Raw genomic sequence first — 12,412 nt, 5'->3', positions numbered from 1 at the left:
GGGGCTGGTTCCCCTCCCACTTCAGCCCATGGGGCCCTCCGGGATAGGTGGCCCCACCCGGTGGACCCCCGGGACCCTTCCGGTGGTCCCGGTACAATACCGAGTACCCCCGAAACTTTCCCGATGGCCGAAACTTGACTTCCTATATATAAATCTTCACCTCCGGATCATTCCGGAACTCCTCGTGACGTATGGGATCTCATCCGAGACTCCGAACAACTTTCGGGTTACCATATACTAATATCTCAACAACCCTAGTGTCACCGAACCTTAAGTGTGTAGACCCTACGGGTTCGAGAGACACGCAGACATGACCGAGACGACTCTCCGATCAATAAACAACAGCGGGATCTGGATACCCATGTTGGTTCCCACATGCTCCTCGATGATCTCATCGGATGAACCACGATGTCGAGGATTCAATCAATCCGTATACAATTCCCTTTGTCAATCGGTATGTTACTTGCCCGAGACTCGATCGTCGGTATCCCAATACCTCGTTCAATCTCGTTACCGGCAAGTCACTTTACTCGTACCGTAATGCATGATCCCATGATCAACCGCTTGGTCACATTGAGCTCATTATGATGATGCATTACCGAGTGGGCCCAGAGATACCTCTCCGTCATACGGAGTGACAAATCCCAGTCTCGATTCGTGCCAGCCCAACAAACACTTTCGGAGATACCTGTAGTGTACCTTTATAGTCACCCAGTTACGTTGTGACGTTTGGCACACCCAAAGCACTCCTACGGTATCCGGGAGTTGCACAATCTCATGGTCTAAGGAAATGATACTTGACATTCGGAAAAAGCTATAGCAAACGAACTACACGATCTTTGAGCTATACTTAGGATTGGGTCTTGTCCATCACATCATTCTCCTAATGATGTGATCCCGTTATCAATGACATCCAATGTCCATAGTCAGGAAACCATGACTATCTTCTGATCAACGAGCTAGTCAACTAGAGGCTCACTAGGGACGTGTTGTGATCTATGTATTCACACATGTATTACGATTTCCGGATAACACAATTATAGCATGAACAATAGACAATTATCATGAACTAAGAAATATAATAATAACCATTTTATTATTGCCTCTAGGGCATATTTCCAACACCCCCCGGGCGCGCGCGGGCGCGACGCGGGAGGGGGGAGGAGAGGGGGGAGGGGGAGCGGGGCGGGCCGGGAGGCGCGCTCCCGGTGGCCGGCGGCGGCGGGGAGGCTAGGTCGGGGCGGCGGCGGCGAGGGGAGGAACCCTAGCGGAGCGGGCTCCTCCCCCGCTAGGGTTCCTCCCCCGCCGCCGCCGGCCTCCTCGCCTGCTTCCGCCACCGCCGGCCGCCGGGCGAGCGCCTCCAGGCTTGCCCTGCTCCCCCCTCCCCCACCAACCCCCTCGCGGCGCGCCCGCGCGCGCCGGGGGGATCCGTTCCTCTGCAGCCTCGAACCCTCCTTCCTCCCCTCCCCCTGCCGTCGCCGGCGAGCTCCGTCGGGCAAAGCCCGGGGGGCGCGGCGGCGGCGGGGCCCTTATCCCCCCTGTTCGTGGGACACCGGCACGGGGCGGTCTCCTCGAGTTGCGGCGCTGGTCTTCGCGGGGTCCAGCGACTCGACGGCGGGCTCGCAAGACGGCTGGCTGGTGGCGGTGCGCCGGCGCCCTGGGGCTCGTGCGTGGCGGGGTGGCTGCGGCGCTCCCGTCTCGGGAGGTGGCGTGCAGTCGGCCCCTTGCTGGATCCAGCCGGATCTGGTGGTGGGGGTCGGTCGGCGGCGTGTGGCGGCGGTGGTGCGTGCCCGGCGGCTCCGGCGCTATGAGAGCGTCGGGCGACGCGGGTAGGGCAGCGGCTGGGCGTGGCCGTTGCTCCGGCCGTGGGCGCTGACATGTGGAGGTCCGGCGGTGGTGGACTCGCGGTGTCGTGGCGGCACCATGGTGGCTTGGCGGATCTGCTTGCGGCGGTGACCGGCTTCTCCGACGTCGGCTTGTCTGCGACCGGACTGTTTCGGCCTTCACTTCATCTCCTCGGCGCTCGGTCGTTACTCCCTTCGAGGGGTTGGCCCTTTCCTAGCTGCAGTCCATCGCTCGTCTCGCGCCCGGTGCAGCAGGACCGAGGTCGTCTCGCGCACAGTGCCGCGGGACCGAGCTCGTCTCGCGCACGGTGCAGCAGGACTGACTCCGTCCCCGTCCCATGGTGCTGCAGGACCGATCTCGTCTCGCGCTCCGGGCTGCAGGATGGGTCGATGGATGCCAGTGTTGGACGACCTATTGGGTCTCGACGCTGGGGTGGGCCAGGGGTGCAAAGGCGTCTCCTTTTATGCTCGTCTCTTTGGTTGGGGTAGCGGCGGGTCTCGGGTGTGGTGGTTTCAAGATCTTGGATGCCGGGGCGGCGGCCCTGGTGGCGGTGCATGGTGCTCTTGGGCAGAGCCCATGTCTTGGCATTGCCCGGTGATCATGGCCGTGTGGGCGGTGTGGTTGCCGGGGTGTAGAGGTCGATGGCGGTGAGTGTAGACCGGGGTGAAAACCTGCTCTATCTTCAGACGGACCGGCGACGGCGAAGCTCGCTCCTTTCTTGAAGGCGTCGTCGCGGCTTTCACCGCCCGTCATGCAGCTCCGGGGAAAACTCTGATCCTTGGATCTGGCGGGCACGAACTAACTTAATGTTGATTACTCATCGTTATGCTAGAATCAAAAGAAGATTGAGTCAATGGATGGATGTGATTCAGAATAGAGTATTCACCATCCGGGATGTGCCGTGTGCGTCCACTTAATTATCTACTCCCGCAATAAAAATGTAAGACGCTTTTTGATACAACCATGGTGCAAAGAAAATGTCTTATTTTTTTAATACATACAATACAGACGCATGCATTCATATATACACGCTACACTCATCTCTACGAATACACCTGCACAATCTTACTTATAATAAATGTGAGTATCAAGACTTAAAAATCTTAATGGGCTGGGGATATCACTGTCTATCTAATCATCAAATCACAGGCTAGTTCACAAAACGTCTTATATTAAGCCAGAGGTGGTAGATGATACCACGTTGTTCTGAAAATATTTTCATAATATATTTTAGTGATATTTGATTGTACGAAATATGAATATTTAAAGTAATATTTTAAAAATAATCATTTAAAGCAATAATACGGGGACTAAATCTAAAAGTGCATATGATTTATTGTGTGTAATTATTATATAGTTGTAAAAAAATTTATGAAATATGAATAACATAAGAGAATAGAAATTCTTATACATGTTTGCATGTTGAGTTGCGACTTTTTCTGTGAATGGTTGCATATCGAGATGGACCCGTTTTCGTTCATGTTAATTGGTGAGGTAGTATGCTTGTATGTTAGGACAAATAGTTTAATAATAAGGTGACATGCTTGCATACTAGGAGAAATAGTTTAATGCAGATTAGCTATTTAGATATAAAATATAGATAGGTTAGGAGAAACGCTTCCCGTCAACTGGCCGATTTGACGTGAAACGTCCGCCGCGTTGTGCACGCGCCATGTGCTCATGGCTGAGCCTTCTGTAACATGGCCCTTGTTGCAAGATGCCCAAACGTAACATGAACTACATTGCAGACCATGTAAAAAAAAGGAAAAAATTGTTTGAGTGATTTGCAATAAGGCTCATGTCCCAAAGAGCTAAGCGCAACACAAGACTTGTTGCAAAAGTTCAGCTAGTAGATCAGACGCAGAAAAAACAAAAGAAAATGCTTAGTATTACAATAACCCTCATGTTGCAAAGGGTCGAGCACAACATGAGGCTTGTTGCAACGCCTCAGCACGGTGAGGAAAAAAAAATGCTCGGGGATTGCAACAAGACTCATGTTGCAAAACGCTAGCCCAACATGATGCTTATTGCAAAGGCCCAACAAGTAGATTGGATGGTTGTTGGGTAGACAAAGCAAAAAAAAAGTGTTTTCCGGGAGGATGGCAACAAGTCTGTGTTGCAAACCGCTAAGCGCAACACGGGGCTTGTTGCAAAACCTCAACAACTCATTAGGAGAGATCATACAGTTGTCCGTGGCTCCACCGAACGATAGCCCGGACGGCCGATCTTGTAGGATTATCATCTGGTCGACGCGTAGCACTTCCCTTAAGGTTAGTGGGGGTTAGATAGTTAGATATATAAATTTCTTGCAACATTGATGATATTGCAGAAACTTCACAACATAGGTGATGTTGTAGAAACGCCGACGTCGTTGCACAGCACCGCCGCTGTTTGCAACACCATCATTCAATTGAGGTGAGGCGGTGCGGCTCGATTTGGAGACATAGCAATGTGGCACGGTTTGCGATGAGGGGGCATGGCCTGCATGGGAGACAAGGCATCGACAACCTCCTGCACGATGAGGTAGCGTTAGCCTGATCGGGGACGAAGCAACCTCCTGAAGGGGATCTGAGACAGAATGGGGTCAGTCTGGATGATGCGGAACGGCACAGAGTGGTGGTGTGTGCAGGCGACATTGGTGGGTGTTGTGGGAAGGGTGGCAGCCAGAGAAGCACCCTGACTCACGGCAGCATGTCGAGGAGGATGGGAACGGGAGGAGGCTGGAGGAAGAAGACCCTTCGGTTGCTCTCGCGTGTCTTGCAACGAGGACAGTGTTGCAAAACTAATTTATGTGGTAGGATTGTTGTGTGCCCCTCGATCAAATTCTAATCGAGCGGTCACAGAGGCGGTTGACGAGCAACCAGCTATCAGTCGGGTGAGGCTAAGCGTTTCCCGGAAAATACACAGGAGCTCCCGGGTGTCACACACCCCTATATAAAAATAGCAATTAAAAATATCAAAAAAAATCTGAAATTTTGGGATATGAAACATGAGTGACCATTGTACACCCGCGTTCATTTTCGTGGGAATGGGCGCCCGTGGTATCCGCGGCGCAAGAATTACGAACCGACATACGTTACACCTAATTTTTTTTCTACACATACTTTTTTGTCTTTTTTACTGACATTACTCGCGAAACTGAACATATGTGTACAATGGGCACCCGGGTTTCATATCCCAAAAAAATTCAGATTTTTTTGAAATTTCCTAATATGTTTTTAATGCTATATTTATATAGGGGTGTGTGGCACCCGAGAGCCACAAATCCTCTTCCAGCGTTTCCCTTGCTATTTTAGAAATTAGAATATAGTAGTTATACACCTCATCGACCTGAATATAGGTTTTAGTACTGTACTAAAAAAAAAAACACTCGTAATATATGTGAACGGATGTTGCTTTTCCCATAGGGCAATAATAGGCACCGGTGGCCGGCCCAAACATTCTGCCGGTCGGCTGCTAACTACCCGATCTAGAAAACGCGAACCGTCATATCTCAGACTCGTCTTCCTCTCTTTTCCCGTCTTCCTGCTCAGCCCCGCACGCATATGGGAACAGGAAAAATGAGGTTCCACACGCTCCCCACAGGCACACCACCACCCCCTTCTCGTCGCCATTGTGGTCATGCCCGACGAGCTCCGGCGAGGTCCTGCCCCCTGGCAGTCAGGATTTCATCACGACCATCATTGATTTTAGGCGCGATTCACTATGGATGTAGCTCTAAAAACGGACAAATCCATCATGCGGGCGCCATGATTGCAGCATACCCAGCGTAACCCCCGCCTCCGGCTCGTCGCGGTCGTCGGCTTGCACCGTCGTATCCAGCAAAAAAGGAAAATTTTGTTTTTGCCACTCTAGTTTTTGCCCACTTTGCTTATGCCACTTTAGAATTTGACGTATCACTTTTGCCACCCTTAGCTTTTGACAATTATCACAATTGCCATTTCATGACAAAAACAAAAAATTTAGAGTGGCAATTGTGATACATTTCAAAATCTAAGAGTGGCAAAAGTGATAGAAAAAAATATTGCTTTTGCCATCCAATGGCATTTGTGATGTATTGTCAAAAGGTAGGAGTGGCAAAAGTGAGATGTCAAATTCTAAAGCGGCATAAGTAAAGTGGGCAAAAATTAAAGTGGCAAAAACAAAGTTTTCCTAAAAAAAAGATCTAAGAAAGCAACAAATGCTCAGTGACTGGTTGAAGCAAAATCATTATAAGGTTCCAGCAAAAAAAGACATCATTTCCAGCAAAATCAAGCTCAGCATGAACAGCTTCGGTAATTGATTTGTAGCAAAAAAACAATGCTAGTTCCAGCAAAAATGAACGCTGGTTCCAGCAAAATAACTCAGCAAGGAGACTCATCGGTTTCGATTGTAGCAAAGAGAAGAAGGATTGTAGCAAAAATATACAGTGGTTTCAGCAAAAAAAAAAACACGTGGAAGCCGGTGAGGGGCCTGATTCCAGCGCATTGCATGACCGAATGGCAGCAAAAGCTCATGCCGGTTCCAGCAAATGGATGGCCGGTTGCAGCAAAAAAAAAGGGTCGTCCGCAGCCCGCCGGCCGTCTTCACGGCGTGAAGACCTTTGGTCCGTTGAAGCAGCAGGGGCACCAGTTTCATCTCTAGGATGCACGGTTGCAGCAAAAAGGCCACATCGCCTGTTGTCGCAGGTCTCCAGCAATTGTCGCCGCCGTCTGCAGCACCGGCGTGTGCTCATTGTAGCACTTGTCACCGTCGACAGAAATGGTGTGCAAAGGTATATGGTGGTGCTTCCATGGTCGGAGACCCCCGACGGCCACTGCCACGCAGGACCATATGTCAACCGCTGCCTCGCCGTGTGGAGGAAGAAGCAGAGACGAGCACAGCTGGTGAAGCGTGCGGCGAGGATAGGATTGGGGATGGATGGGGCGAGAAAGATGGAATGTGTGGTGAGGAAAACAAAGGGGATAGATAAGGCAGCAGTGCTCGCGCGTGGTGAAACGGTGCATCGGGCCCGTAGGCAGTGCGCGTGTGTGGCAGGCACGCAGGCGACCGGCGCAAGCTTCAGCCGGTCCGCCGGCTCGAAACGTTTTCCTTTCCCATAATACTAATACTCCCAAGGTAATGTAGAGAGAGAGGTTTAGGGTTAGAGAGAGAGAGAGAGAGAGAGAGAGAGAGAGAGAATGCATTATAACTGTACAGAGTTTTGAGGCTTGATGGAAGCAACATAAAGCATACTCCGATTTCAACTCAAGTCTAACAGCAGGTTAATGCACCAGTATAGCCTTTTTGGGCAAACGTTACTTTAGACAACATGTACTAATAAGAAATAAGAACTCTGAAAGGTAAGCTTGCCTCTGGATGTAAGCTCATGTATAAACAATGGATGGAAGTAAAATCACAGTTCATCATAAGGAGCATTTGTTGGGGCAGGTCCCTCCTGCACTTTAGCCAAGATGTCTCCAGCTGATACTGAGCCTGATCTGATAGCATCAGCCAGCTTCCTTTGCAGTGTCAACAGGCCAATACGTCTTGAGACAACATAGAGAACCGCCAAGGAGAACACGAGGAACCCAATGGTCAGGATGATCCTGGAACAGATAATAGTTAGAAACTGGCATGGCCCAGGCAGTATTGTTGTTACAAAAGCAGAAACTTGTCCTGCAGATGGAAGCCAAATGCTTAGCGCGACAGGAGTTAAACCCATTTGTTCCACTTCTTTTTGTTTGACTATAAAAGGCCAGAACGAAGACTGTACGACCACATTGTAAACGACTGGTAATAAGGTTGGTTCTGAGTTCTACAAAAGATTGATGCTACATACCTATCGAGAACATCTTGTCGTTGCATCGTGGAGAGCATACCACGGGTGCACATCAGCAAAGAGCGGTGCCCTTGATACTCACCTTCAGCCATTCGGAGAACACTTGTCGATTCATCTGCATAAAAAGATTAAAATTAGCTAGCAACTTGACCTTGATAGGTCTGGAAATGTGTTAAAATGGCAGAAAAGGAGTAGTTATTCATATGGAAAACTTGAAGCACATGACTGCCATGGTTCCTTAGTACTCCAAGTTTTCCATAACAGTAAATGAACACCAGACTTAAATGTTTACTTCGGACGAAAGTTTCATTCAATTTGCTGCACAAGCTAGTGATCCATTTCTGTTCATAGCCAAGATCCTTTCTCAGGATGAGTGAGTGAGTAATTATCATCAGGTTCCTCACACGCTTAAATGTACAGATCCTTACAAGCGAGCATCGGGCACAGGCTTAATCACAGGAAAACTTACCAAAAGTTGACAAGGTATTAGCACTTCTTTCCGCTTCCTGTCAAAACATCTGTAATAAATTACTTCTGAACTTACGACCAGAAAATCATTAGCATATGAGATACTCCTACGGAGGCGTGCTAACCTGAACCATCAACTGCCGAGACCTACGGAGGCTCTCAGTAATACTTTCTGCAGCGGATGTCATCCCAGCCTTTGTCCTACATCATTTAGAAGGTTCATGTTCATTGTATAAACAGAAATTACAGAATGAAATAACAAATATAGCAGGCGATTCTTTAATTGGTGCAACATTTTGAGGTCATATAAATGAGTTACATCAACACAACGATTTCTAATTTCTTGACCACATTTCATAGTTCAAGGAAAGTTATCTTTATCCCTGTTCTCTCCATATGGTGGTGAACATCACCATGCCAGTCACCCATAGGGACATAACCCTCCATCACTGCACACATCACTGCCAATCTCCAAGCATCCCCAGTGAGTACCACACTGTCTGCATAGAAAGGAGGTGAGATCATGATTGATTAACTATGCGTGGCAGTGGCTGCTGCTGCTGCTATGTCGACACATTCCCAACATGCCAGCTGCCTGTCACACCCTATGCACACCGACTGTCTCAATGACTCCAACTTCCAACCTTGCAACACTCACTGTAGAAGCCAACCATCACACCTGTCTGGTTGCGCCTACTTTGCGAACAAGCTTGTTGATCCCTTTAGCAGCCAAGCTCTTCCTCAAGCACAGGAGTCATTGGCAAATTTGTGTATTTTACCATTTTATATATGTTCTTTTTTAGCATGTGCCTATTTCAATAATTCTTGTTTGGATTCAGTTACTTCAGATTCTCCGTCATTTATCATGGTTAACTGACGTATCCACCTTCAAAAAAGATGTCATCAATTACAGAATTTCTCAATAAAATGGAATAGTATATCTGCATTCTTCTAGGCAAGACATGTGCTTGGGGCGGCATAAATCCTACCAAAATCTTGAGTTTTCTCATACAGTTACTGTTGCTCCCTGCAGTTTAACTGAGCATGACATTCATGGGAGTTCTGCCGGCGATGGGGCGGGCAAGTGAACAGAATAGGATGAAGGAGAAGAAGAGAAGAGGTACATTTTTTTTATTTGCTGCTGATTATTGACTGGATGTCACCATGACAAATATTCCATCATATAAGTTGCCAGTGTGGCAAAACCACCTCCATGTCAGCAGAACCACTAATCCAAACCACTAATGGCCATCTGAGAGAGTTAAATAACCAGTTCCATAATTCAAGGAGTTAAATAGACTTTCTCAATAGTCCGAGTGACGAAAGTAGACCTGTTCCGTTAGAACTGAAAATTCACAGCCTTTGCAGGCCTTCACGAATTCTACACTTGCTATAAATTCCCGTGAAACTGAACAGATCATCAAACACATTCTACAGCTAACGTCTCAAATATTTCAAAAATATACCAACAATACAAAGACCTCATTTGATCAACTTACTGGAGATTACGCCTCCGAATAGTGGACTCTTCTCCGCCTCCCAGAAGAAGCTCCCTCTAGAGAGAGCAAAATTAGAATGTGAGAGCACCTTAAAATTACAGGCAAGCTAGTGTTGCTCAGGTAATAAAGTACTTCCTCCATAATATAAGACGTTTTTGCAAGCTAACATAGCTTGCAAAAATGACTTATATTATGGGACGGAGGGAGTATATCAAATTAATGGAGCATACTCTGAAAAAAAAAATCACACACCTCTTCTTGAGCAGCTTTTCCAATGTTCACTTTTGCTTGTAAGTTAGCACTCCTCAGGGTCGCACGCAGCCTGAAAACAAAAAGTCAGATGTATACAAAAACTAAAGAAACAAAGCAAATAAAAAGAGCTCTAAGAACAGAATACCGCTGATACTGTTCCTTCCATGATCCTAAGGTTGCCTGTCCAGACTGAACTTCTTCAAAAGTGGGTAGCTGCTCTGCCAGAAGATCAAGCCTGCATTGCAGTGCATTCAGCAATTGCAGTGCATCCTGTGCAGAACCGTTCAACCTAGGAAGAGACATTGCTTCTTCTGTCCCTTTCCCCATCTTCCCACAGGATTCAATTGCAGCAATGCACACCTCAAGCTGTGCAACTGCTTGGCTCCATTCACTTTTCAGGTTTTCAACGGCTTGTGTGACCTCGTCCATCTTTATTATCTGAATAGATCAATTCAGCGGATTTATCATGCTGCTACTAATGAAGCAATAACTTGTTAAATACGAGACTTACAATGAAAACGGAATCAAGCAAGAAACATTCAATTGGACAAACTGACAAACCAGCAGTAAATCCAACTAAGAAATTACACTGCGTTGGGCTCACTTCTTGCTGGTCATCGATTTTACCACCTCAACGTGAGATCTCCGTCCAAATATACGCTTAGCCAAGGGTAGCACAAACCTAATCTGAACTAGAATGTTTAAGAAAAAACTGCTGCTCAAGCTGCAGTACCTAGTGGCTGCAGCAATGGAGCTCCAGACAGATGATTATCGAATTCCAATTTAGGTGGTCCAACTCAACAGCAGACAAGGGCCATTACCCAATCCAAAATCAAATCTGTCTGCATAAAATCTAAACCAAAGCCCCAAGGTGGTGGGGTGAGAGTCAAACACGCATCTAACGGGAGAATTGATTTTAACCCCCCCAGTTCACTCGCCTTGGATCTTATGCCCCTTTCTTCGTTTGCCTTGCTCTGAAGCCCCCCAGTTCTGTCTAGCTCTTCCTGATGCCCCCCTTTGATGTTTAACAAATTTGTTAGTAGATATAACCATCAAATAAAAATGCGAATAGACAGAAATCCCCATGTGAAACTCCCTCAGCACCTAGGGTTTCTAGGATTTAGACAACCATATAAGAGGAACCAAGCAAAATCCATGGAAACGGAAGGGGAGAAGCTTGCCTTGCCAGCAATGGAGGGCGGCGGGAGGGGAGAGGGGAGGGGGGGACGCCGCGCAGCAGCAGGGGGGACGGACGGCAAGGCGCGGCGGAGCAGCAGGGGCGACGGACAGCAGGGCGCGGCGGCTCTGGCGGCAGGGGCGAAGAACGAACGTGCTAGCCCTCCTCGCATCGCGTGGTGCTGGGTCATGAGGAAACTGCACGAGGGCAAATTAGTCAAATCAGAACATTATAGGATCAGTTTTTCTTGCATTATCAGCTAACTGAATAGATAACAACGCAAAAGGGGCAATCGGCAAGAATCAAGTCGTACTGGGGGGCTTCAGAGCTAGGCAAACGAAGAAAGGGACATAAGATCCAAGGCGAGCGAACTGGGGGGGTTAAAATCAATTCTCCCCCGAGACATCCGTTCTAGGGTTACCAAACTGGAGAGGTGCCCGGGAAAAATAAACCACACAAGTGACTCCGAGTGATAGGAGAGAAAACTCACCTTCGCGCCGCTGCGGAGGTCGTCCTCTCGGCGGCACTGCTCACCGGCGCACGCAGGGTTGCGGACGAAGTGGTGCAGATGAAGGAGGGCGCGCGGAGTGGGGTGGAAGCAAGGGCACGACGGAGGGCGGGCGCTAGGGATTCGTCGTTCGTCGTCGCTGGCCGCCGGCGTTGCCTGCCGGGGTCGCGAACGGAGCGACGCTGAGGCAGGTCCGCGCGTTTCGTCGTGCGAGCGAGCGCTGGGGCGGAAAGGGAGGCGAGTACGGTTCGCGCAGCGTCCACCGCCGGCGACGAGAGATGTAACTTAACCCAGCGTACGCCAGCCGTCGAGGGGAGCGTGAGAGGGGAGGAGATTGGGTGTGCGCTGGCCGCGGCGGCGCGAGGCGCAGGGAGCACGAACGAAGCAGAGGAGGGGGATGCGTGCGGTGGTCCGTCGAGGTACGCCGGTGCCTGATCGATCTGGAATCTGGATCCGCTCTAGTCACTCAACCGCTAGTTGGTTTGGGCCTCAAACGACTTGGTTTTCTACCGAGCCCAGTCCACTTAAAAAATAAAATCTTAGTTGATTAGCCCATGGGCCAACGCAGCCCCGGATGCATGCAAGCTTTTTTTTAAAGTTCTTTTTCCTTTTTTTTGCGGGTGGATGATGCATGCAAGCGAGTACTACGGAGTGGTACTTTTTCTTGGCGCGCGCGTCAATCGTACACACGAGAACGAATCTTTCAAGTCCCCGTGCATGCAGGGGCAAGTCGGTACGGAGCCATTGCAGCCGTACAAGCTAAAGCAATCCCATGTCTATTCTAGTTCACTGCACCACTATCTTTAGTAGTGGCATGCAGATATATACGGGCCACGCGCTACCAATATCCGGTCCTAGCTCCC

The 12,412-nt window shown here is 48.9% G+C and overlaps 1 protein-coding gene across 4 annotated transcripts; it reads right to left on the bottom strand.

Moving 5' to 3' along the window:
* Window positions 1-7,040: 7,040 nt before the first annotated feature.
* Window positions 7,041-11,249, bottom strand: LOC125513990. 4 transcript variants are annotated; one of them, XM_048679226.1, is made up of 9 exons: window positions 11,046-11,249; window positions 10,803-10,868; window positions 10,010-10,302; window positions 9,865-9,934; window positions 9,613-9,668; window positions 8,239-8,314; window positions 8,115-8,151; window positions 7,646-7,760; window positions 7,041-7,412 (listed from the first exon to the last, which is right to left on the bottom strand). In XM_048679226.1, the coding sequence occupies exons 1-9, from the start codon at window positions 11,229-11,231 to the stop codon at window positions 7,220-7,222; spliced, it is 1,092 nt and encodes a 363-aa protein (XP_048535183.1). In that variant the 5' UTR covers window positions 11,232-11,249; the 3' UTR covers window positions 7,041-7,219. The 4 variants fall into 4 exon arrangements, with proteins under 4 accessions (XP_048535183.1, XP_048535185.1, XP_048535186.1 ...); XM_048679228.1 differs by having other exon boundaries at window positions 10,803-10,879; window positions 11,046-11,245; XM_048679229.1 differs by lacking the exon at window positions 11,046-11,249 and adding an exon at window positions 10,598-10,717 and having other exon boundaries at window positions 10,803-10,841.
* Between the last annotated feature and the right edge of the window lie 1,163 nt (window positions 11,250-12,412).

Source organism: Triticum urartu, chromosome 6 (genome assembly GCF_003073215.2).
Source record: "Triticum urartu cultivar G1812 chromosome 6, Tu2.1, whole genome shotgun sequence".
NCBI classification, from domain to species: Eukaryota; Viridiplantae; Streptophyta; class Magnoliopsida; order Poales; family Poaceae; genus Triticum; species Triticum urartu.
Note: the sequence above shows the minus strand (reverse complement) of the source record. Positions and strands in the feature narration are given on the sequence as shown.